Below are 27,658 nucleotides of genomic sequence, written 5' to 3' on the forward strand. Positions count from 1 at the left end.
CATGAAATATAGCATCATTAATAGGCTGTAAGCCTGCATGGTGCACTACACATACCATGTGGCCTGGTACCATGTATATGCCCTTTTCTTGTGTAAGAACAGTACTAAGCAGCCGCCACCTCAATATAAGGAAGGTGTGTGAGTGGTTGTTCACCAGTACCTTGCACTTGTGTGGTGGCTTCTCCATTTAGCAGTCTAGCTCTCTGCATGTCGAGGGATGCGGTGTTTTTACCTGCCATCTTGTGTCAGTATATTACTAAGTATATCCCTTTCTGTGATTTTTTTGTAGATTTATTAATAGCATGCACTATTATTTTGGGACAAAGAGTGGTGCAAAGTGGGTGTAGTTTTAGATGTGCTGTCCCTTTAGGTGGCCATGATGATCATGCAGTAGTATCGCAGTTGGGATGTAGATGTGTGTGGTGTATCTGTATGGAGGACACTATGTGGCAATCTATCTGAGTGTCACAGGGCAGCAAGTTGATATTTGGGTGGTGTAGCACCACAAGGTACAGGCCGAATGGAGAAGAGGAGCCATATATAGGGAATAGTTTGGCACAATTAGGGAGTTTGGCTGTGTGCTTATGTGGCATTCGCCTCCTAACACTGGGTGTTCGGGTCAGTGCCTGGGCGCAGGAGATATCTATAGCCATGTGAGCCAAAGGAGCGTCAATGAAGTTGCGACTCAAGCCAAAACAGAATAAGAGGCTGCAGGGAAGGTGAGAGCGTCAGGAACAACGCTGTGTACAGAGAAGCGGCAAGCAGACTGACAGCATGCTAGCTGCAGAGAACAACATGGGGCGAGAAGTTAAAAAGTGGTTTGATGGGAGCAAAAGTGTGGAAGTTTTGCATTGTGGAGAGTTTTGAATTTACTTCTAGAAGTGAAGTGATGAGCAATGTGATGAGCGACAGAGAGCAGAGATATTAGTAAAACGTTCAACCATGGGTATTATGCAACTGTGGGGCCAAAAATGAAATACAGAATGAAGAACCTTAACTTTTCAGTATCTAGAAATAAAACCATCTTTCTAAACCGAAAATGCTTCTACAGAATTTATCGTTCCGCTTGAGGTACAGAGCCGATGGAAGAAGAGTCAGATATAAAAGATTACACTCTCAAACTAAGATCAAAGGGGAGGGGGTGTTTCTCAACTGCTATAATATCACGTCAATTACAGTAGAAGGGGCTTTGCAAGCAAGCTGCAAAGTAAATCAACAGGAACGAGTAGGAGGAGTTGGAAAGACAGATGTTGTTTGTGGTTAAAGCCATAGGCAGTGTGCCGAAGATACGTCTTTCCATATGGTACACTTGCACAAAAACAACTAAATGTAGCTTCACACGGGGCGATTATCACCCAAACAGCAATTTTGTGCAATAATTGCCCCGTATCCAAGCGGTTGCCAACAGGGCACTGAGTGACAAAATCGCTCACTTGTTGGAGTCGCTTGGTTTTTAGCAGAACAAAGCCATGTAAATAGAGTTCAATAGATATTTTCTTGAGTGTAACATCAGCAATACAAAAATACTTCAAGCCATGTTAAAGAGATCCTTTTGATCAGGAGAAATCGTACATAATCTCAATAGGGCCCCTTGGGATGCCTGATAGTTCTCACCATTCCCACCTTGGGAGTCGGCAAATCTCTGCTCTGGGAAATCCCAGAACAGATACAAACAGTAAATGGCAAAGGGTCTGTTAACAAATTATAACTAAATAATAAACACTTATAGACCTATATGCATATATATATATATATATATATATATATATATATATATATATATATATATATATATATACACGTATGTACACATGAATGTGTCTCAGGAACATAGGAGAAGAAAAGGGAATCTGTCTACTTCCTGAGACCTGTGTCGTGTCAATACTGCTAAATCAAGTAACGCTAGGGAAAAAAAGAGAGAAAAGGAACAGGAAAAGAAAGCAATAAGAAGAAAAAGAGGTAGGGGTGATAAGAATTTAGAGAAAAAGAGAAGAGCCGGAGGGTAGGGTAGGGAGGGAGAATGAAAAAAGGGGGGCACTGGTGGTCCCTGAGGGGAAAGGATAGGGCCACTCGACCCGGTGGCAGCAACCCGAGTGTGGACACTATCAAAAACAGTGTCCCAATTTGAATGTATATTGGGTGGTATTGCACCATTAGCTAACCATAAATCGAATTTAGCAGAGGAACGAAAGCTTATCCAAGTCGCCATGTAGCATTATAACTGGAGAATCTAGTGTCGTCCCTACCTCTCAGCTCTTCCATGTACCTAATGTCGTCCATGGCTTTTACCCATACTAGGCGTGTCGGGGTTGTCATAGTGTTCCACAACTTTGGTATCACCTGTCTCACTGCCAGTAGAACGAACCTAAGGAGTCCCATCTTGATCGAGGCCATAAGGCCTGGAATGGTAGAGAGGAGGGCAATCTCCGGGAAGAAAAGGACCTTCGCGGCGGTAATGGCATTGTATAGTGTGTTTACCTCACTCCACAGAGAAGGACACCAGAGGGCAAGACCACCAGATGTGTATCATCGACCTTAAGCCGTTCAGGCATCTCCAGCAATTGATACTTACGTTGGAGTACATCTTGGCTAAGCGCACTGGGGTGCGGTACCACCTACAGAGAATTTTGCAGTTCAGTTCATGGTGTCTGTCTGATACAGACATTTTATGGGTCATGATAAGGGATCTGGTCCAGTCGCTTTCTTCAAGGTGTTGGTTCAATTCTCTCTCCCAGCTTCTACTAAAACTCACCCCACTGTCTAGCATCTCCCCTAATACCAAAATGCCATAGACTGCGGAGATCTCCCCCCTCCGTTCACAGGACATAGTGCCTCTAAAAGGGTGGGCAGTCACGTAACCTCCGAGATCTGGTCTTGTGAATGGATAAAATGGCTTAACTGTAAGTGTTGGAACCACGCACCAGCCAACGCCCCCCCCTCTACTAACAGTGCTTCCAATGGCTTGATTCAACCCACTGTTGTGACGTCTTGAATTCTAGGGATGGGGATCCCATCCTACTTAGGAGGGGAAGGCCTTGCATACCCAACGGGGAGTTTGGGTTACCCACCAGGGGCGTCCAGGGGCCGGGCACTGAAATCAAGCCTACTTTTACTGCAAAGCCATCCCATTGCTTCAGGATAGACCCTAGAAACGGAGAGACCACAATCCCTCAGCGTCTGAGGATCCCCTTTAGCCAAAACACACCCAGCGCTTTAAACGGGGCTGAATCCTGTTCAAGCTCAACCCATCGTTTTGAAGATCTCCTGAGTATTAAGTCAAGTATGCTTGCTCAGTGCTGCTCTATGGTACTTGGCAAGGTCCGGGAGCCCTACTCTTCCTATCTCCTTTCTTTGCGTTAAAATTTTGTAGCTCAACCTGGGTCTCGTTCCATTCCATGCAAATTTCACCAGAGCTCTTCTAAGCCGTGTGAAAAAAACTTTTTGGTACCTGGATCGGTAAGGTCTGGGACAGATAAAGGAACCTGGGAAGGGCATTCATTTTTATTACATTAATCCTGCCGAGTGCCCCATAGACCGGTGCGTGGTCCGACTGTCAGGGTAAAATTCTAAGTACAGCACCAATCAGGCCCACCCCACTTGCCCCGCTGCCGGCGGAAAGAAGAAAACACCACACGGAGGTCTGGTATAGTTTCTCACACGGGGACATGACTGCGCTCCTCTTTATTACAGATTACATGAGATCTTATACCCTTTTGTCTCATCACCAGGAATGGGTGATGGGCTCATTGGCTAAAATTCACAGCATAACCATATATGGGAAGTCCGGATTTCCGGCCTGAGACAGTGAAAGTTCAGATGCATAGTTGAACATCTTGATATGGCGCTTCTGGGAAAACGGCCAAGCACACGCGGCCTTCTTGTCTGGTTATTCCTTGTGTTCAAGATACATTTTGTCTTCGCCTGGCAAGTTAGTACATATGAGAATAAAGTTAGTTATACATATAAAAAGAAAGGCACATAACTATATCGATATAAATGTATATATTCCAGTGTTTTCTTTTCTACCTACAAGGATATATATATTTCCTTCTCACGACCACACGAATCTACCAATCGAACCTTTGGGCGCTAAATCTAGGAGGCCATGCGATATCAATAGGTAATCCAATCGGCTATAACTATTGTGGGCGAGGAGTGATGGCTAAAGTCCTTGACCTCAGGATGCAAGGTCCTCCAAAGGTCAATGAGTTTGAGCGAGGCCAGCTGTCTCCACAGTCTTCGCACAGCCGCCAGGATATCGCCAGACCTACCTGATGTCGAATCGAGGTGTGGATCCATACACAGGTTCAGATCCCCTCCGAGAACAATCGCTGTTCCAGATGCAAACCGAGCCAGCTCACCCAACACCTGGATCTCGAAGGCGATCTGTCCTGAATTAGGAAAATAAATATTAGCTACCATGAGCACCCTTTCCCCCAATTTCAGTTTTAGAAAAAGGTATCTACCCTCCGGGTCATCCTCCATGGAGAGAAGGTTAAACGGCAGACTTTTGTGTATGGCCACAGAGACTCCAGATAATTTTTTGTCAGGATGGGAACTATGGTACCAATGGGGATAAAATGTGTTGCTACATTTTGGGACATGACCATCTCTGAAGTGAGTTTCTTGAAACAGGGCAATAAGCATGCGTTTTTTATGCATATGTGCTAGGATCTGACCTCTTTTAGCTGGGCAATTTAATCCTCTAGCATTGTAAGTACAAAAGGATGTGCTCATCATGTTGGTAGATTATGAACATGGGTTGCCACTGCCGAAATAGATTGAAGGGTTATGAGGAGAAGAAGAAGAGTAGAAGGGAAAAATACAGCGGGGTGACAGAGATACAAGAATCTGTCGGTCAGGGTACAGAACCCTGAACTCAGAGGGATAGGCATTCGTCTGGCTTGCAGCAGAGATTAGACAGCACGCAGTGGCGTCTAGCCTAGTGGGTGAGGTAGTAGGGGAAACCGCTGCGAGCACCCCCGCCCCGCCCACCAAATGACTATTTGTAAGAACAATTCCCAACTGGGGCACGAATGCAAAACCCGCAACTCTGAAGTAAATGCAATTCAAACAGCAAGCAAAATTCTTATAGTTTAGATGAGTCCGAAAACTCACTGTGGTATGACTAATATAACCTCAGTGCCGGGAACGTAGCACAATAAACAGAGTAAAACATTGGCCTGGGGAAAAAAAAACTTGAGAAACATGGAGGGGGAGAGAGGTAGAAGGGAGGAGAGAAAAAAAGAGAAATAAAAAGGGGGGGGTGGTAGAAGGGTAAGAGGAGGCGGATTGAGTAGTCGTACTATCGGCTGGTGTCGTCAGGGAACGTCCAGTTGTACACGAGCGCTTCTCAGTTCTTGAGGTTATGCTCACTTATAGGCTTCAGGTGGGAGGAATAAATCCAGAGCGGCCTTTACCCCTTCGCTTTTCTGATCGAGCCTCTCGCCAGTCCTCTCTAGGAGCCACAATTGGTAGCGACATTAGGGACGGCCAGTCCGGCAACGCTACCATGGGTAGCTCCAAGGCCCCTAGGAATCTTGGAAGATCCGCCGGGGTTTTAAATATTGCTGTTTTTCTATTCTTGGAAGCAATCAACTGAAACGGGTGACCCCATCTGTATATTATATTTTTCTTTCGCAAAGCATTAAGAAGCGGCCTCACTGCCCTGCGGAGCTGTAGGGTACGCCGGGCTAAGTCCAGAAATATGGTAATAGTAGTTCTGTTATTGGTGAGGGCTGAGTTGTTGTCTCGAGCCTGCTTCAAGATAGCCTCTTTGTCCTTGTAAAAATGGATCTGGCATATTACATGGTTTTCTCGGGTGATCTGGCCTGGGGCCAAAGTTTCTGTGAATACGATCTATTTCTACCGGCTGTGAATAATCGCGGTGTAGTAGGGAGCTGAACATGTTGCGTGCCCAGTTTTCCAGCTGCTCAGTAGTCAGCTCTTCAGACAAGCCTCGTAAGCGGATGTTGTTGCGTCGGTACCTGTTCTCCAAGTCGTACAAATGGGATAGAATGTCCGCTATCTGAAGCGCCTGAGCATTGATGACATGAATATGGGCGACCAGCCGAGAGAACACCTCGTCCTGAAACTCCTCTACAGTTTGCAGCCTATGACCCACGTGTCGCAGCTCCTGCTGCAGAAGAAACAGGGCTTGTTTATGAGAGTCCTCTAGCCTCTGGAAGTCTCTTTTTGTGGGCAGTGCCTGTAGATGTTCCTTCTAGTCCCAGGAGTCGTCCTGTAACAGTTCGTCTGGAGGCCCGTGGGCAGGTAAGGGGTTACGGCCGGAGTTATTACCATGACCCCGAGGATGTGAGCGCTCCCTGTCTTCTAAAGGGGAATGCGCTCAGTCAGAGGAAAGGTTCTGCTTGCGGGGTACGTTGGTTGCATCACAATTGGTGCTAGAGCCCCTGGTTAGTTTCGCGGTAAGACCCCCCACCCTGCTGATTCCCACTTCCGGTGGAGTGACCCAGCGCTGTGGTGTGGGCATGTGCCATAGCTGGGCTACTTGTGTTGTGGGACTTCAGTGACCTTTCCTCTAAGGCTTGTCCCTGGAGGCATTTATTCGCCTCACCATCCTCCTGTGAGGAAGTTGGAAATGAGGGGTCAAGGCTCATAGCAGATAGAGAGGTCTACCCTGCCTCTACCTGGCCGCCTGGGCTAGGTGGCTGCTCGATCCCCTCCTGGCTATCGCTCAGATCAGGGGACCCTGGTGGCCAGGGGAAGTTCACCTCTACTGCCGACGCTGGTCTTCTGTCCTGCAGTGCCTCCTCTCTGTCCTCCTCTCCTGCTGAGCAGAAGCAATAACGATTCCCGGTGCGGCTGACAGCTCCATAGCTCCCCTTACTGTTGTCCGGCGGTGAGGAGAGGCTGCGAACGTGAGCCAGTGCCATCTTGGGTCCGGAGACCGCAGCACTGGGACCCTGGAGGAAGCGCTGGATACTGGCTGGGTCTGCCTCCGATGATGCAGTTGAGCGGCTAGAGATTCTCCTGTGACCCATGTAAGTCCCAGAGACTCGGTTGAACTGCTGTGGGTGTTTTAATGCGGATTTCTGTTGGTGGGACCGGCGGGAGCTCAAAGTAGGGGTGCTCACGCTGCCATCACCAAGCCACGCCCCCCCCAGGGGGCATGGAAATAGAAGCTACTCAATGTTTGAGCAACTCCTGTTTATTGTTAATGGAGGGGGGCAGGGTGCGACGATCACTACCCACTCCAGCTACATTCATTGAATGACTATCCAGGCCTAGACTACCCTGATGACTTTTTCCTGGCCACAGTTAGTATCTGTAGAACCTTTTTTATGTTCCCACACCTCTACACAATCCATAGTACCCCAGATAGCAATTAGGCCATCTAAGTGCTGCTATGAGTACCCTCCACACAGTAAAAGAACCTCCTTTTCTATCCCTATTAGTAATTATGCCCCCATTTCTGTCCCATAAGTTTATAATACTGCTTTCTCTGATTCCATGAGTAATAATTTCACATTTTCTGTTCCCATAGGTAATAATGCTCTGATTAGAGATGAGCGAACGTACTCGTCCGAGCTTGATGCTCGGGCGAATATTAGGGTGTTCGGGATGTTCGTTATTCGTAACGAACACCACACGATGTTCGGATGTTCGGGTTACTTTAACTTTCTTCCCTGAGAAATCTTTTCTATATGCGCTCAATGGGGCCGGCGGCAGCAGCGCCAACCCCATTGAGAACATATAGAAGACAAATCCTTCTTCTCTGCCACAGCTGTAACAGCTGTGACAGAGAAGAACGATGTTTGCCCATTGAATTCAATGGAACCGGCAATACAGCCGACTCCACTGAATGCAATGGGCTGCCGGCGATCGCGGGATGAATTGTCGGAAAGGGGTTAAATATATAAGCCCTTTCCTGCAATTCATCCAGAAATGTGTAAAAATAAAAAATATATATATACTCACCTGGTGCCGACAGACGGAGTTCAGCGCGGCAGGCTGCAGTTCTCCTGAACTGCTCTGAACAGCTGTGAGTAGTATTCAGCAGCCGGGGATTTAAAATCCCCGCCTGCTGAATAAGATGCCTCTGAATGGTCACAGCCTGACCAATCAGAGGCCAGCCCTCACTCACACCCATTCATGAATTCAGCTTTTTTAAATCCCCGGCTGCTGAATACTACTCACAGCTGTTCAGAGCAGTTCAGGAGAACTGCAGCCTGCCGCGCTGAACTCCGTCTGTCGGCACCAGGTGAGTATATATATATTTTTTATTTTTACACATTTCTGGATGAATTGCAGGAAAGGGCTTATATATTTAACCCCTTTCCGACAATTCATCCCGCGATCGCCGGCAGCCCATTGCATTCAGTGGAGTCGGCTGTATTGACGGCTCCATTGAATTCAATGGGCTAACATCGTTCTTCTCTTCCACAGCTGTTACAGCTGTGGCAGAGGAGAACTTGCTGTGTCGTTCCCATCATTTTCTTGAATTGCCAAGATTTTCACACATGAAAACCTTAGCGAGCATCGGCGAAATACAAAAATGTTCCGGTCGCCCATTGACTTCAATGGGGTTCGTTATTCGAAACGAACACCCGAACATCGCGGGAAGTTCGTTTCGAATAACGTGAACCCGAACATTTTGGTGTTCGCTCATCTTTAGCTCTGATCACAAATGTTTCCACATAAATGCATGAGAAACAAACAAGGAGAATTGGAGCTCCTAACACAGGAAGTGAAATATGATGTCATAGGCATCACAGAAACTTGGTGGAATGATACAAGTGATTGGAGTACAAGGCTGGAAGGGTACAGCTTATTTATAAGAAACATACCTAAAAAAAGGGGAGGAGGTGTTACATTGTATGCTAGGAAAGCATACATCTCCACGGAAATTCAAGCTTCAGAGCATGATAGTGCTGTAGAAACTGTTTAGGTAAGAATACAAGGAGAGAACAACAGAAAGGACACCATTGTAGGCATTTACTATAGGCCGCCTGGACAAGCAGATGATATAGATGAACTCCTTCTACATTAGATGGCCAAGCTCTCAAAAAAGCACAACATAGTGATCATGGGAGATTATAACTATCCAGACATTTTTGGGGAATCTCTCTCAGGTAAAAGTAATGGGTCGAACAAAGTCCTTGAACTTTTGATAACAAGGGGAGGAAGACCAGAAAAGACTCAGACTTCCAGGTTGGATTTTAGAAAGGCAGATTTTAATGGACTCAGAAAGAGGGTAGGAAGAATCCAATAGCTGGATGTTCTTAAGGAAAGAAATGTACAAGAAGATTAGGGAATATTGTGAACTGAGATTCTCAAAGCACAATCGTTAACAATCCCTAAAAGAAAGAAGAATAGGAAGCATTTGAAGAGAACAGGATGGATGAACATAGAACGTGCACACATGCTAAAAAGGAAGAAAAATATGTTGTTTATCAAATGGAAAGAGGGGGAATATCTAAAGAAGAATATAATGCGGTCTGCAGAAACTGTATAGCAAGTGTCAGAAAAGCTAAAGCTAATAATGAATTGAAGCCTACAACAGAGGCCAAAAGCAATAAAAAAGGATTTGGGGGGATTTCTTTGCCAAAAGCAAAAGAAAATTCAAAGATACTAATTGGATGCTTACAAGAGGAAAATGGTGAATTGGTTAGGAATGATGTTGAGAAGGCCGGACTTTTAAATTCCTATTTTTTATCTGCTTTCTCTCAGAAAGTAGAGGGAACATCAACTGATCTTCCCTGTGCTATTGGGGAAATAAAAGAATGCAGGCTGTCTATAAGCAGAGAGATGGTGAGGGAACACATAGGTAACTTAAATGAATTTAAGTTTCACAGTCCAAATGAATTACATCCTAGGATACTGAAGGAAGCAGCAGAGGTAATTGCTGAACCACTTGCTGTAATCTTTGAAAATTCCTGCAGAGCAGAAAAAGTCCCAGAACATTGGAAAGGGCAAATGTTGTTCCTATCTTCAAGAAAGGGAAGAAGGTGGATCCAGGAAACTACAGGCCTTTGAGCCTGACTTCTATACCAGGAAAGATTTTTGAGCAAATTATTAAACATTGCTACGAGCAGATATGTGAATGTTCTATTCTTTCAATGTGTGCGGAAGACCGTGAATCCTCTGCGCAGGTGACGATCGTGGATTTCACAATTCAAACCCACCCATGTGCAACTGGCCTAAGGCAAAGTAAAACAAAACCTGCACCTTAAAGGTGTGTGTGCGCAATATATGCAAACACATACTCATGAAACCTCCCTTGACAGAAGCCTGCATATACCCCTTCCTAAATATACATATTCTGACTGGCATTGTTATTTTTACACACTCTATAAAGTAGACTTTGTCAATCTGTTCTGCATAACCATGAGGAAATTCAAAAAAAAATTTAATGGTGAAGTACAGTATGCAATAAAATTACCAGGCATTAGCATAAGTTGGAGGAGAACTTTATTAAAGTGGCAGTTCAAGAATAATGCGTCTCATGGAATACACCTTCATCAGATTTACAGATCATGTTGATCTCACTAATGTGAGTGATGACAATCTCTGTACGGTCCCGTGGAATAAGTTGGCTTTGTATAAGCAACATGAAATAAATAAAATATTAGGTAGATCTGTCCACAGGAGACACAGCAAGAATGTCATTGTAAGGTTCCTGGGTTCAGTAGTCTGCACAATCTATATAATCTTCAACATTCTCATGGTTTTGGTTTAGCTTAAAATCCCCACTTTTATCTGTACACATTATTGAGTTGGAGCCGAACACTGTAAATCCCCGATTCCAGGCAAGGTCACTTTCCCGTTCTTGTAAATATTGTCCACAGTTCCCTGGTTGAGTTTTTTAATAATATTTTTCTCGTATATGAGTGGATGGTAGCCACCATAAGTACAAGCTGTGTCAAAGTATCGCTTGTAATAATAACACAGGTCTGTTCGACGTGAAGATGGCAGAAATTCATACACATTGACTTCATCACAAATATTCATCATCAACATGATCCCTGTGCGAAAAAATAAGGAATAGTCACCGTAAGAAGGTTGTCATATGTATATTACAATAAATTGCATTTTTACTGCCAATGTACAATATATAATTGGAGAGTTGACATAAACCGGTAGATCATCAGCATATAGGTAAAGCTTGCATCTATGCAACCCTATAACTGTACCTAGAATGGATAGGTTTTCCCTGAGGACAGCCACCAAATGCTTCATTGTTAAGACATACAATAGGAGAGATAATGGACATCACCACCGGCATACCACTAGAGGTCGCAATTGCTGGCTGTGGGTTGCGCTCATGGATGACAGGGCCAATACCCAGAGAGTCGGTAGCCAATTACAGGCTGAAGACTTCCCCAGCGTGCAGTCTTCCCTTCCACTGAGAGGGTGCAGTTGTGATTGGTCACAACTGCAGTCTGTCAGTGCACTGACAGGCACGTGATTGTTCTGGCAAACAGTGGCTGATAGTGAGACGAGTCAGCGGACCATGCAGTGCAACGAGGTATGTACCACATGTACATCTCCTGTATATAGGGATATGGAGCATGCTGGTATAACCTTTATCACCTAAAAGAACTTTACTAATACCTAAAATATAACCTTTATTAAATAGTTCTAAAATGGCATATGTAATTAAGTGAAGTTTAATATTGTCCTTTTATTCAGACAGGGAGATGAGAAAATCAATAACTCATGGTCAGAATCTCATACAGATAATCCTAGTATAAGGATTCAAATGAACACTTGTTCTTGTACCCACAGAATGGAGGATGCGGTTTTTAGCCTCTAACATGCTCCATCGTGTTGATATAAATTTTCTCTCTGTATATCTCACTAAGTAGGTGAAGGACCGGGGTATATCAGTTGGTCACATAACCCTGATATCATCCTCTCCTATAATGATGGTATACTTACGGGTCTGTGTTTTACCCCTTACGGAACTTATTATTCCTTAAACTATTACTTAATGGTGTACTGGAGCTTCTTCTATATATATAAAATTGAATGTATGCGTGTGTGTGTCTGTCTGTGTGTGTGTCTGTCTGTCTGTCTGTCTGTTTGTCCTTTATGCGCTACTACACCATTCATCTGATCGCCATGAAACTTTGGGAAGTTGTTGAGTACACTCCTGGGAAGATTATAGGCATAGTACATTTATGCTACGATAAATGGCGCGCATGCGTGCGTCGTCGACAATTACGACCCCCCCCACGTAGATCGTTCTATTTCCATCATTGCCACTAATTCTCTCACTTCCCGATGTTGTAGAAACATGAAATTTGGCACGAGCATTGATTATGTCATAAATAGGAAAAGTTAATGGGTCCCAACTTGATTATTCAATTGTAAGCGCCAAAGAATTAGCGTACAAATTTTACGTATGGAATCTAATTTTCTCGCTTCCCAATGTCATAGAAACTTGAAATTTGGCACGAGCATTGATTATGTTATAAATAGGAAAAGCTAATAGGTCCCAACTCGATTATTCAATTCTATGCGCAAAAGAATTGGCGTCCAAATTTTACGTACGGAATGTAATTTTCTTACTTTCGGGTGTCATAGAAACGTGAAATTTGGCACGAGCATTGATTATGTCATAAATAGGAAAAGTTAATGGGTCCCAACTCGATTATTCAATTCTATGCGCAAAAGAATTAGCGTCCAAATTTTACGTACGGAATGTAATTTTTTTTCACTTTCCGGTGTCATAGAAACGTGAAATTTGGCACGAGCATTGATTATGTCATAAATAGGAAAAGTTAATGGGTCCCCACTCGATTATTCAATTCTATGCGCAAAAGAATTAGCGTCCAAATTTTACGTACGGAATGTAATTTTCTCACTTTCCGGTGTCATAGAAACGTGAAATTTGGCACGAGCATTGATTATGTCATAAATAGGAAAAGTTAATGGGTCCCAACTCGATTATTCAATTCTATGCGCAAAAAAGTTAGCGTCCAAATATTGCGTACGGAATGTAATTTTCTCACATAGAAACTTGAAATTTGGCACGGGCATTGAATATGTCATAAATTGGAAAAGCTAATGGGTCCCAACTCGATTATTCAATTCTATGCACCAAAGAATTAGCGTCCAAATTTTACGTACGGAATGTAATTTTCTCACATAGAAACTTGAAATTTGGCACAGGCATTGAATATGTCATAAATAGGAAACGCTAATGGGTCCCAACTCGATTATTCAATTCTATGCGCAAAAGAATTAGCGTCCAAATTTTACATACGTAATGTAATTTTCTCACTTTTCGGTGTCATAGAAACGTGAAATTTGGCACGAGCATTGATTATGTCCAAAATAGGAAAAGTTAATGGGTCCCAACTCAATTATTCAATTCTATGCGCAAAAGAATTAGCGTCCAAATTTTACGTACGGAATGTAATTTTCTCACTTTCCGGTGTCATAGAAACGTGAAATTTGGCACGAGCATTGATTATGTCATAAATAGGAAAAGTTAATGGGTCCCAACTCGATTATTCAATTCTATGCACAAAAAAGTTAGCGTCCAAATTTTGCGTACGGAATGTAATTTTCTCACATAGAAACTTGAAATTTGGCACGGGCATTGAATATGTCATAAATAGGAAAAGCTAATGGGTCCCAACTCCATTATTCAATTCTATGCGCCAAATAATTAGCGTCCAAATTTTACGTACGGAATGTAATTTTCTCACATAGAAACTTGAAATTTGGCACGGGCATTGAATATGTCATAAATAGGAAACGCTAATGGGTCCCAACTCGATTATTCCATTCTATGCGCAAAAGAATTAGCGTCCAAATTTTACGTACGGAATCTAATTTTCTCGCTTCCCAATGTCATAGAAACTCGAAATTTGGCACGAGCATTGAATATGTCATAAATAGGAAAAGCTAATCGGTCCCAACTCGATTATTCAATTCTATGCGCAAAAGAATTAGCGTCCAAATTTTACGTACGGAATCGAATTCTCTCGCTTCCCAATGTAATACAAACTTGAAATTTGACATGAGCATTGATTATGTTAGAAATAGGAAAAGCTAATGGGTCCCAACTCGATTATTCAATTCTAGGCGCAAAAGAATTGGCGTCCAAATTTTACGTACGGAATCTAATTTTCTTGCTTCCCAATGTCATAGAAACTTGAAATTCGGCACGAGCATTGATTATGTCATAAATAGGAAAAGTTAATGGGTCCCAACTCGATTATTCAATTCTAAGCGCCAAAGAATTAGCGTCCAAATTTTACGCTAATAGAAACGTGAAATTTGGCACAAGCATTGATTATGTCATAAATAGGAAAAGCTAATGGGTCCCATCTCCATTATTCAATTCTATGCGCAAAAGAATGAACGTCCAAATTTTACTTACGGAATGTAATTTTCTCGCTTCCCAATGTCATAGAAACGTGAAATTTGGCACGAGCATTGATTATGTTATAAATAGGAAAAGTTAATGGGAAGTTGTTGAGTACACTCCTGGGAAGATTACTGGCATAGTACAACTATCCTATGATAGGTGGTGCGCGTGCGAGCGTCGTCGACAGTTATGCCCCCCCAGACAAAGATCGTTTGATTTCCATCTCAAGCACAAAAGCAAAAGGCATTACGAGTAATGGGATGCGTGTTCAACTACAAAATGATGCATCCGCCGAACGTTTCGCAAGACAATTGCTGGATATTGAGAATGCTGAGGTAAAATAAAAGCTGCGCTGTGATTGGTTGCTATATATTATACCGCTGAGGTAAAATCAATGCTGCACTGTGATTCGTTGCTATTTTTTATATTGCTGAGGCAGAATAAAAGTTGCGCTGTGATTGGTTGTTATTTCTCTTACTGCTGACGTAACATGAAAGCTGCACTGTGATTGGTTGTTATATTTTATACTGCTGAGGTAACATGAAATCTGCACTGTGATTGGTTGTTATATTTTATACTGCTGAGGTAACATATAAGCTGCGCTGTGATTGGGTGTTATATATTATAAAGCTGAGGTAACATCAAAGCTGCGCTGTGATTGGTTATATATTATACCACTGAGGTAACCTAAAAAAACTGCGCTGTGATTGGTTGTTAACTAGATATATAAAAACGAATGTATGTCTGTCTGTCTTCGCAGCAACGCGCGACGGGTAAGCTAGTTTTTTATAAAAAGAAAATTTTCTTAAACCATCAACGCTTTTCTATAGCACCAAATATAGCGACTATTTCAACAGGATGGAGGGTAACAGTTAAGCTGGGTAGTAAAGTAAACCACCCAAATAGCTAAATATTTTAGTGTCAAACACTGCTCCAGCCCACATTTATGGAGCAAAGTCGATCGTGTTATTGTTCTTGATAAGAAAAACAAACAATAGTCACGCCTGAGTGCTATTCCCTCCAGATAGAGAATAGCTGTAAAGCTGAGATTAGAATAGCCACCCAGATAATTAAATACAGCATATGCTCCAGCCCACGTTCGTAGGGCACGATCAATAACATTAGTGCCTGTACTGATAAAGACAGACCATATTGAGTATGATCAGTAGTATTATCGCCCGTATTGATAAAGACACAGGTGCTATGGCCCACATTTATGGGGCATACCAAGCATCTGTTCAGGCTGAATAGAATATGATCATTATCTCTAGCCTGTACTAGTTGAAACTAAGTTCTACAGCCCACATTTACGGGGCATACTTAGGCAATGATTAGGCTAGTTCGCAGGCTATTGATACTATAGCCCACATTTATGGGGTAACAAGGGAAGAGACAATGCTCAAGCCCACATTTACGAGACATATGCAGCAGCCGCACCGGCCGCAACAATGAGGACAGAGATGATGCTATAACCTGGATATTTCCTGTATATAATTATATATGTAATACTGGTATAAGCTATACGTCCCATATATAGTGATATCGACCATGCTGTTATAGCCTGGTATATCACCACATTCAGGAGATGTATTACTTATGAGCTGTACATGTATAATTATATACAGGAGATACCCAGGTTATACCAGCATGGTCCATATCACTATATTATATATATATATATATATATATATATATATATATATATATATATATATAGTGATATGAACCATGCTGGTGTACTTTGAGCATCTTCTGTGAGCACCCAGCTGGTGTAAGTTATACATCTCCCTGTGTATAGTAATATGGACTATGCTGGTATAACCTGGGTATCTACTGTATATAATTATATATGTACAGCTGGTATAAGTTATACATGTCTCTCAATATAGTGATATGGAGCATGCTGGTATAACCTGGGTATTGCCTGTATATAATTATATATGTACAGCTGGTATAAGTTACACATCTGTCTGTTTATAGTGATACTGATCATGTTGGTATAACCTGGGTATCTCCTTATATAATTATATATGTACAGCTGGTATAAGTTATACATCTTTCTGTTTATAGTGATACTGACCATGTTGGTATAACCTGGTTATCTGCTGTATCTGTTATCTGGTTTGTCTCGCGCCGAAACGGGTTTTTTTTTTTTTTTCAATAGCCCCCCCGTTCGACGCGAGACAAACCCGATGCAGGGATAAAAAAAAACAAACAGATAGTACTTACCCGAATCCCCGCGGTCCGGCGTCTTCATACTTACCTTGTGAAGATGGCCGCCGGGATCTTCACCCTCGGTGGACCGCAGGTCTTCTGTGCGGTCCATTGCCGATTCCAGCCTCCTGATTGGCTGGAATCGGCACACGTGACGGGGCGGAGCTACGAGGAGTCGCTCTCCGGCACGAGCGGCCCCATTCAGCAAAGGAGAAGACCGGACTGCGCAAGCGCGTCTAATCGGGCGATTAGACGCTGAAGAGTAGACGGCACCATGGAGACGGGGACGCCAGCAACGGAACAGGTAAGTGAATAACTTCTGTATGGCTCATAATTAATGCACAATGTACATTACAAAGTGCATTAATATGGCCATACAGAAGTGTATACCCCAACTTTGTTTCGCGGGACAACCCCTTTAAATCCGCATGCGTTTTTTAATAGTGTATGCAGTTTCTTAAAAACATATATGGTTTTTGAATACCAAATGCAGTTTTCTGGTCTGTTTTTAATTGTAGTTGAAAAATAGAACAAAAAACATGAACACGGCCTAAGGGGCTACAGACACTTTTTCTTGTAGACCAGGAAATAATTCATGTTTGGAAAGCTTATGCCAAGGCGCTAGATCATGTATGTAAATTCGTTTTGCAGTTGTATGCAGCACAGTTTAGGTATGGGTATGAGTGTAATACCCCAGTACACTTACTGTGCGTATGGCCGTCCGCCTAGTCCTCGTCACAGTGACGCCACACTCTAATTAGACTCACTGAATGATATGCCGCAGAAATAATGGAGATGAGTCCAGTAATTTAATAATGAAGAGTGAGCAGATTTACTAACTGGAGTTTTTTGCAATGAATACGGTGGACTACAGTACTTGATGAAAATACAGTTGAACACAAACACAGGTGCAGCAAGCAGGCAAAGTACAGTTGTAATGATGACACTTGAACTTCAACGCTCTCTCTATTTTATTTACTGTGGATAGAAGAACTAGACAATTTACCCACTATAAGACTTGACTGAAGAAATGGTTTAGATAAACTGAAGAATAACTGAAGCAGAAGGATAAGTAGCTAGAAGACTGATCACGGCTTTGACTTCACCGGAAAGTTAGGATTCACTATTTTTGTAGAAGTGGATCTTGAAGAGATGCTTCTCTTCCTCTGCTGTGGGATACCAAGGGAACGGGTGTTAACTCCGTTCGACCTTGGAGCAAAATGTGTTGCACTGCTTGCTCTCACTGTCCAACGTCCTCCTCCTTTCTGACTCTGACAACGACTGACTAACTGTTCTCTCATCTTCTATTTATCACCTCTCTCTTTCCTTCCCACACTTTCTAAACTCCTCCTCCTGCATAGGGACTAATAAAGCTGCTGACTGTCAGCCAATTAGGAACCAGCTAACATCAAGGATGAGCTCATTGCTTAGAGCAGAAGGGGGAGACACAGGTCTTTGCCACAGACGGCACCTTCTGTATCCAAGGATGGCATAGAGGCAGGTAAAGCAGGACAGTGTGCTGTGTGTGTTTTGTAGTGCCCGCTGGGACACTACAGCTCCCCCTTACTTAAAAACACAACTGCTATCGACTATACTGTATTTGCGAAGGATGGAAAGTTGTGTCTACCAGGCATGTGTGACAGTACATAGGTATTTTGAGAGTTTGAGTGGTTTGGTTGGATTAGAATGGAATCCTAGCTCCCAGCTTGCCATGGGGCACTTACATAGCTCTTCTCCCCAAAGACACAAAGAAAATGCATAAACATTTGATGCAATAAAGGACATAAGAGAAATGTACTGTATAGTAGACAACCTGTAAGAAAGGGAGTTTGCAGTAAGGCAGAAATCACAACATGACATTACTTTAGAGTCCTCTCAAAGTTTAGCATGCATATCCTGGAAAAAAAACATGCAGGAAAAACAACAGCTTGATTCGTGCAAACCTGTTGACAGCCTAACAGCCGCTAAAATGTGCGAGAGTCCATGAGAAGCATAATAAGTCCACAGGGAGGTAGTGCGGTGCACTAATACAAGCGTCTCTGGAAAGAGGGTAGAAAAAATGTGTGCAACAAAAACAACAACAAAACTGGTAGCAAACTTCAAGTAGTCTCTTGAGGCACATATGTTAATCATTGCAAAACTGTTAAACATGTAGGACACTGAGTAGTCTCTCAGGGCAATGGAGCTTAGTTGCGGCAAATGTTGCAATAATTACATACAGGAATTTCTGAATCTATTAGATTGATAAAAACAAAATGTCATTGATATGTACAAAGTTTAATCCAGGAATCTGGATGGTGGTTGTCCACGTGTGGACCTGGTGGATCTCCTGAGGTCTGTGGGCAATGCTGGTAATCTTCTTCGTCTGGGAGTTGGTGATACTGTGGGAGACGCTGGTGTGGAGTTTGATGAACTTGAAGAATTTGATGAAGGGGGTGAAACTGTAGGAGATGATGGCCTTCTCACATTGCCTTATCGATGATATGCTGTGGTGCGAAGTTTCTTGCAGTCATAGGTGTCATACAACTCCTGGAAGAGCTGTGACTCAAACACTGGTCCTCTGTCAGATAGAATTTGGTCTGGGCAGCCATAGCTAAGGATAAAATGCTTCCACGCAGTGGTTTTGGCAGTGAGGTGTTTGACGGGGACGGCAACTGTGAATTTCGTAGAGTGGTCAAATAAAGTGAGTACATAACTGTGTTTGGACTTACTGGGCTCAATTTTGAGGTGATCAATGGCGAGAATCTCCAGGGGTTTGGCTGTGACGATAGGATGCAATGTGGCTCTTTGGTCATGTTGGACTCTTCTTTTAGTTTCACAGACTGTGCACTCTTGGCACCATTTTTCGATATTGTTTCTCATGCCGAATCAATAAAATCATTGGCAAATGACAGCCGCTGTCTTGTAGACTTTGAAATGTCCAGATTGGTCGTGATAGGAAAGCAAGACTTGATTGGTATTCCAGCAGGGAATGACTATTTGATGCAGGCGATGTCCTGATGCGGGGTCAATAGAACTTCTGTAAATCACATTTTTCTTTAAGAACAGTCTCTTTCTTTGTCTCCATAACCATTAGAGCTCGGGATCCATGGTTTTGCGCAATATGCTTTTTGGGATAGTGCCTGAGAGTAGATGTTCTTGAAGGTCTCCAAAAGTCGTACTGTCTTACTGTAACCAGTACCATTTTTTTTAAAGCATCCTTGGGATCTGCTAGGTGATTAGGGGAACTGGTTTGGCAGTTTTGGTGGGCTTGGTGTAATGTAAAATATGGCATCTCAATGTCCTCCCAAATGTCCTCTTCAGGGGCATTGTCTAGCTCAGTAGGTAGCCTAGAGAGAGCATCAGCATTGGTATTACTTTTTCCAGCACAATATTTGATTTGAAACGTGAAGTTGGCTAAGTGGGACAACCATCTTTGTTCCAGTGCCGCTGGTATGCCAGAGTTCAACTGGGTGACTGGGTTGTTATCAGTTTAGGCAGTGAAGGTAGCTGCAGCAAAGTAATCTTTAAACTTTTTAGTTACTGCCCAGACTAATGCAAGGAGGTGAACTTAAAAGAGCTATAATTCTGGTTGTTTCTCTCAACACCTTTCAATGAGCGGCTAGCGTAAGCAACTACTCTGTCCTTGCCCTCTTGCACCTGGCTAAGCACCGTGCCTGGGCCCTCAAAGCTACCATCAGTGTAGAGGTTAAATAGGAGCATATAATCAGAATAGGCTGGGATAGGGGATGTGTTCAGTTTCTCCTTTAAGGTCCGGAAGGCCTGCCCTTGCTTTTCTTCCCAGTTAATGGCAATGGGTCTCTTAAAGGGCTCTTTCGGGTGACTGCACAACACTTCTTGCAATGGGGCTGCTATCTGCACAAATTTAGAAATGAAACGCCTGCAGTACTCAACGAACCCCAGAAATCTCCTGACGTCTTTTAAGGTCTTAGAGGCAGGACAATTTCCCACAGCGCTCACTTTTTCTAGATCTGGGTTTACTCCCTCGGCACTAACAATGTGCCCTAGATAGCGCACTTTGGTTTGCGTAAATGGTATTTAGAGGGTTTTACTTTTAGGCTATGGTCGATAAGGGTTTGAAATACCTCCTGGAGGTGTTTGACATGTTCTTCATAATTCTTGGAGTAGATGATTACATCATCCAGATATAATAGAACAGACTCAAAGTTTTTATGTCCTAAACACCTTTCCATGAGCCTTTGAAAAGTGCCTGGGGCGTTGCAGAGGCCAAAGGGCATGCAATTGAATTCGAACAGCTCCATAGAAGTAGTGAAGGCAGTCTTTTCTCTATCCGCCTCACTCATGGGCACTTGCCAATATCCACTGGTCAGATCCAGACTGGAAAAATATGCTGCAAACCTTAAAGCTGTTAGAGACTCCTCCATGCGAGGGAGAGGATGGGCATCCTTGTGGGTATCACTATTAAGTTTTCTGTAGTCTACACAAACGCGTATGCCTCCATTCTTTTCCTTTACAAGCACCATGGGAGCCGCCTAGGGTCTATGGCTCTCCCAGATAACATGATTATCTTTCATCTTTTGAATTATATTTTTGACTTGTTGATGAAGGTGGGATAGGTCAATACCTCTCTTTAACTGGTGCATGACCATTAGTGGGAATGGAGTGGCAGAGGTCCTTGACCTGGCCAAAATCAAGGTTATGTTGGCTGAAGGCATCTTTCTTCTCTAGACCCACATTTTAATACCCTGCACCTGCTTCACAAATGTCTGGGCATCTCCAATCTGTAGCTCAGAGTGCCAGAGGGGGAGACCAAGGGGAACCTGACTGTGACTCCTGCAACACACTGTCAGTCTCACTCTTAAACACATCAGTAGGTTCCAGTAGGGACACTTGTGCCACAGCAGTATACTTATTAAGCTGTGCAGGGATATTCCCAATGTTAATGAGGCGGACTAGCACCTTCCCATTGGTCACAGTAGCCAGGCTCCAGGCAGCCAGTGACCGTCTATTGGGATGGGCTCTACTATAGACAAATAAGCATGGCCATGTAAGCCTGGATGTGTCTGGCACCAAAAGACAAACTCAGACTCTGGCAGGACTATAACTGGTCGGACGTTTTTTCACACAGGCTCTTCCCACATGGCCCTGCGGATTAGCAAGCCGCTGCTGAGCTGATAGGGCTTTAATAGTGATTTTCAGAACAGCTCGCTGGGCCTGGGGTGCTGCAGGCATATTACTCTGCAGTGGTTCCAACATCTCTGCAATGCAGTTTTTAAGGATGCTCAAGCCCAGTGTGGTGATTGGTTCATTTTTATCATGCACATCTACTACCAGTATTCCTTGCTGGTGTAGCTCCACGTTCCTAGCTATAATGGTCGGTTCCCAGTACCCCACTATAGATACGGGTAGACCATTGCTTGCCACAACATTGATTAACTGTTTGGGTGGACAGCTGAGAACGTCAGGGGACCAATATTTCCCAAAGTCACTCTGGCTGATAGTGGTGACTTGTAAACCTGTATCAATGAGTGCAGGCAGGGGCATAACGTCCACATATAATATCACTTCTGGATGGGGTCCTACATACTTAGAAATGCCCTTCGCTATGTGTGGACCTTTATTCTGTTCTCCCGGGGTACGGTCGTTCTGCCCAAGGAATGCCCATTTAAACGGTAGCAACTATTTATTTCATGCCCACTTTGGTGGCAGTGTTCACAGAATAACCGTGAGAAGCATGGGTAGCTTCCAGCCGGCCGATGCAATCCAGTGGTAACCGGCGCTTGGGTAATAATGGCTGCGACATGGAGCGTGGGCTCTCTAGCTTGCTAACTTTCTGGCACAGCGTGGCACAGGTGTGTGTTAGCTTGGTCATCTGTTGCTTATCAAAGATAGTCTGAAGCCTGTACAAAATATCTTCTACGGACTTTTTGTGTTCATGTGGCCATGTTTTGACCTCCCTGGCATCGGGATCTTCTAACTGACCCATGAGAATTTCTATCTTCTGCTCTGTTGCTAGTGCATACAAGCGGAACACTGCTCCCATCTTCCCCCTGAATTCTCTAAGAGTATGGCGCTCGCCACTGTATTTAGGTAGCCATGGTGCTCCTAGGCAATAAGGCATGGTTAGCTGCGCAAAGCTAGTGGTGATAGTAGCTACTGGGGCTGATTCTGCAGGCAAAAATAGCTGAGGTGAGTCCACAGTCTTTCTGCTGCAAACTGAAGGTATCCAGTTTACTAACAGTCTCTTTTAAGAGCAAATGTTCGAGGCAAAGCACATACTGGTGTTCTTGTTTTTTTTTTACACAGGACAATACGCTTAATTTAGTATTTTCCAAGAACAGTTAACAGAGTTATCTTCAACCCACTCTCTCTCTCTCTGTTTAGGATTATTTGTGAACCGGTCCCAGTTATCTGTGGGTTGTGCTCAATAGATTACCATGAGGTCTATGTCTGTAATGGAGGCTGGGGTGAGGCTGTGTTTTCCCTGTTTTTTTCTTTCTGTGTAATAGGGGATGGTAACTGTTTTTGTAGTAGGATACCAACCTATTCTCCTCAGACTCTCACTGACTGACTTTCTCTGACGGAACCACTCCCTGACTAAATGCAACTTCTCTTCTCACTCTCCCTTTGACTCCCTCTCAAACTGTTCTGACTGACTTCCCACTCAAACTTGCTCTGACTGAAAAACTGTGTAACTCCTCCCCATATCCCGACTTGCACTGCTTTCCTCTCCCGAGCTTGAATCCCCTTTACCAATCAACTATCTGAGTGACAGTAACCAATCAGGAGACAGACGTTGCTGGGCAGATTAGGATTGAAAGCAATGGGCTGCTGGCCAGGGCTGTAGTCATTTTCCAGGAAGGGCTTAAAATATAAGCCCTTCCCTGAAAACCATCCTAAAAATGTGTAAAAAAAAAAAATGTATACTCACCTCTGCAGCTGCCAGGGCTCAGCCGCGTCCACCTGCTGAATGGGCTGCCTCTGATTGGCTGAGCACTTTGACCAATCAGAGGCAGCTCTCAGCTATTGAATGACAGCTAAGAGCTGCCTCTGATTGGTCTCTGCGCTCAGCCAATCAGAGGCAGTACTCATTCATGAATTCATTTGACCCGGCTGTTTTGCCGGCTCCATTGAATTCAATGGGAGAACATTGCGCTGCTCTGTGACAGCTGTGGCAGAAGATAGCGGGCAGCACTCTTTTTGAGCGTCAAAATGTCAGTGTGATCGAGCCCCTTAGTGTGGATAAACACTGCTAGCAGTGTTTTTTCCGCCATGATGCCAGCTTCGGTCACGCGATTTTTTGAACGCATCAGTTATGCGCTCAAAAAATCGTGCGATAAAACGTCCATGTAACTGAGCCCTAAGGCAGGATAATTTACAGTCCAGACAGCTTAGTTTTTCCTAGTGAGTGTTAGAGATTTCCAATTGCACGACAGAGGAAAAGGAATGTTTATTAGAAGTTTCAACAGTCACTAGCTTATGGAGCAAGGACCACAATTTATTGGAGTTTTTGTGCTTCAAGCAGGTACCATGGGATATAAGGATACCTGAGATACTGCATTTTAGTGCTTCCCATTGGATAACATAGTATGTTAGGCTGAATGAAGACAATGTCTATCTAGTTTAGCCTGTTTCAACCTCCTTGTTGATTCAGACGAAGGCAAAAACCCCAAGAGACAGAAGCCAATTAGCCATTTCATGGGGAAAATTCCTTCCCGACTCCATAATGGCAGTCAGAGTAATCCCTGGATCAACCTCTGATAGTTCTTACCTGTCTGTAAGACCCGGATCAACAACCTGCTGGTCACCTAATGTTTATATCCTGTAATATCTTTCCGCTTTAAAAAGACGTCTAGTTCCCTCTTAAAGTTCTTCTTGGATTTTGCCATCACCACGTCCTCAGGCAGAGAGTTCCACAGTATCACTGCTCTTACAGTAAAGACCCCCTTCTGTGTTGGTGATGAAACCTACTTTCTTTTAGACGTAGCTGATGCCCTCTTGTTACCAACGCAGTCCTGGGTATAAACAGATCATGGCAGATCCTTGTATTGTTCCCTAATGTATTTATACATAGTTATTTGATCGGCCCTTAGCCGTCTTTATTCCAGGGTAAATAACCCAATTTGGATAGCCTTTCTGGGTATTCCAGTCCCTTCCTTCTATGTTTTAATTTAGTTGCCCTTCTTTGAACCCCCTCAAGCACTGCTACATCTTTCCAGAGCAGCGGTGTCCAGAACTGTGCGCAGTATTCCATGTGAGGCCTGACAAGTGCCTTATATAGTGGAAGAATAATGTTCTCATCCCTCGCCCCTATACCTGTATTAATGCATCCAAAGACTTTATTTGCTTTTGCAGCAGCTGACTGGCATTGGTTACTCAAGTTAAATCTACAACCCACTAGTACCCCTAGGTCTTTTTCCATCTCACTTTTCCCTAGCAGTACCCCATTCAGTGTATATTGGTGACATCCGTTTCTCCTGCCCATGAGCATAACCTTACATTTATCAACATTGAACTTCATTTGCCATTTTTCTGCCCAACCCCCTAGCTTATCTAGGTCCATTTGTAGCCATACATTGTCCTCCATTGCATTAATTATCTTGTATAATTTTCTGTCATCTACAAATATTGATATTTTATTGTGCAGTCCCTCTATCAGGTCGTTGATAAATATATTTAACAGAAGGAATTAATACTGAGCCCTGTGGCACCCCACTAGCGACGGTGGTCCAGTCAGACTATGAACCATTTATTACCACCCTCTGCTTTCTATCTCTGAGACAGTTGTTTACCCAGATACACACGTTTTAACCCAGTCCGAGCTGCCTCATTTTGTATATCAACCTATTATGCAGCACTGTGTCAAATGCTTTAGAGAAGTCCAGATATACAAGATCAATAGACTCTCCCAGGTCCAGCCTAGAGCTTACTTCATCGTAGAAGCTGATCAGATTGGTTTGACATGATCGACCCCTCATAAACCCATGCTGATGAGGAGTTATTCCGTTGTTCTCCTGGAGGTATTCTTCGATAGCGTCTCTCAGAAACCCCTAGAATATTTTTCCAGTTATTGAAGTGAGACTTACCAGCCTGTAGTTACCAGGCTCTCTTTTGGACCCTTTTTTATATATTGGAACTATATTGGCAATGTGCCAATCCAGTGGTACGACCCCGGTCTTGATAGTGTCCATAAATATTAGTAATAGCGGCCTAGCTATTACATCACTTAGTTCCCTTAGAACCCTTGGGTATATTCCATCTGGGCCTGGTGACTTATCGATTTTAATGCTCTTTAACCGGCTCTGCACTTCCTCCTGTGTTAGGTATATAATATTTTGCGAGGGGTTCATTTTATTCCCCTGCATCTCATGTGACATTTCCTTTCCGTTCGTGAATACACTTAAAAAGAAACTATTTAGTAGGTTTGCCTTCCTCCCATCTTCTATGATTTCTCCTGCATTAATTGTTAAAGGGCCAGTGCTTTCAGTGCAAATCCTTTTACTGTTAATATAATTGAAGAATAGTTTAGGGATGTTTTTGCTCTCTTTGGTGATCAGTCTTTCTGCCTCCCCCTTAGCAATTTTGATCATTCTTTACATATTATGTTTTTTTCCTGTATGATTTTAGCGCTTCTTTGCTGGCTTCTTGTTTTAGTAGAATAAACGCTTTCTTTTTTTCGCTTATTGTCCACCTTACAGTCTTGTCGAGCCACATTGGTTTCTTTCTACTTGTAGTTCTTGCCATTTGCCCTACAATTTCTACAGACTGCATAATATTTTTCCTTATATAGTTTCCCTCTTTCTATTTGATAAACATTTTTTCTTCTGTATTTAAGCCCTGTGTTCATCCTTGTCTCTTTAAATTTTTCACACTCAATTTTCTTTTAGGGATTGTTAACGATTGTGCTTTGAGAATCTCATTTTGCAATATTTCCCAACCTTCTTGGACATTTCTGTCCTTAAGAACATCTAGGTATTGGATCCTTACTACCCACTTTCTGAGTCCATTACAATCTGCCTTTTTGAAATCCAATCTTGAAGTATGAGTCTTCTCTGGTCTTCTTTCCCTTGTTATCAAAAAATTGAATGATAGCATGATCGCTATCAACTAAGGTCCCAGCTACCCATACTTCCTCAACTATTTCCTCCTTGTTGGTCAGAATTAGGTCCAAGATCCCCTTGTTTTCTCTTCTACCTTTAGAAGATATATTTGTCAGCAAGAGCGGATACGAATTTGTTGGACCCATTACTTTTGCCTGAGAGAGATTCCCAACAAATGTCTGGAAAGGTAAAATTTCCCATGATCACTATGTCTTACTTTTTTGAGAACTTGTCTATGTCATGTAGAAAAAGTTCATTCATATCTTCTGCTTGCCCAGGCAGCTTATAATAAAGGCCTACAATGGTGTCCTTTTTTTGTTCTCTCCTTGTATTCTTACCCAAACATTTTCGACAGAACTACCATTTTAGGAAGCTTGAATCTCTGTGAAGATGTATGCTTTCCCAACATTCAATGATACACCTCCCCCCTTTTTATTAAGACTGTTTCTTATAAAAAGCTTGCATCTTTCAAGCCTTGTATTCCAATCATGTGTATCATCCCACCAAGTTTCCGTGATGCCTATGATATCATATTTCTCTTTTTGTGTTAGGAGCTCCAATTCCCCTTGTTTGTTTCCCATGCTCTGGGCATTTGTGTAGAAACATTTCAGTTTGTGATCGGTGTCTCTTGCTCCTCTACTTTCCTTCTGACTTTTTTTCTCTTTGTTCTTTCTTTTCATTTCCAATAACAAGGTTCTCAATTGTATTCATTAGCTTTATATTTTTGCCTGGCCTTTCCCTTATCATATTGTTCTAGTTTTTCATTCATTTCAATGACCGCACCAGAGACTGCCAAGCTCAAGCACTCAGCAATCTCCAGTGCTGTCATTTAAGTGAATGGAGTGGCGGTGCGCCCATGCAACCTCTGCTCTATTCATCTGGGTACTGACCGGACGGACCCCTATTCTTGGAATTGATGGGGGTGCCAGAAGTCAGATCCCCTCTGATCAGCAAGTTATCCCTTATCCAATGGGTATGGGGCATCTTCTTCCAACCGGAATACCCATTTAAGCCTGCAAGCTTGTGTCCTTGATCT

The 27,658-nt window shown here is 43.1% G+C and overlaps 1 protein-coding gene across 5 annotated transcripts in view; it reads right to left on the bottom strand.

Moving 5' to 3' along the window:
* Positions 1 to 3,645: 3,645 nt before the first annotated feature.
* Positions 3,646 to 27,658, bottom strand: part of LOC136623851 (beta-galactoside alpha-2,6-sialyltransferase 1-like) — an 80,572-nt gene continuing 56,559 nt past the window's right edge. For 4 of the 5 annotated variants that reach the window (XM_066598213.1, XM_066598215.1, XM_066598212.1 and 1 more), the window contains one exon: positions 10,418 to 10,988. In XM_066598213.1, the coding sequence (XP_066454310.1) occupies positions 10,732 to 10,988 (257 nt within the window). In that variant the 3' untranslated portion in view covers positions 10,418 to 10,731. Of the gene's footprint in view, positions 3,922 to 4,271; positions 4,392 to 10,417; positions 10,989 to 27,658 lie in introns of those variants that run through there. The other variant, XM_066598217.1, reaches the window with a different exon arrangement.

The sequence above is a fragment of the Eleutherodactylus coqui genome, chromosome 1, assembly GCF_035609145.1.
Source record: "Eleutherodactylus coqui strain aEleCoq1 chromosome 1, aEleCoq1.hap1, whole genome shotgun sequence".
NCBI classification, from domain to species: domain Eukaryota; kingdom Metazoa; phylum Chordata; class Amphibia; order Anura; family Eleutherodactylidae; genus Eleutherodactylus; species Eleutherodactylus coqui.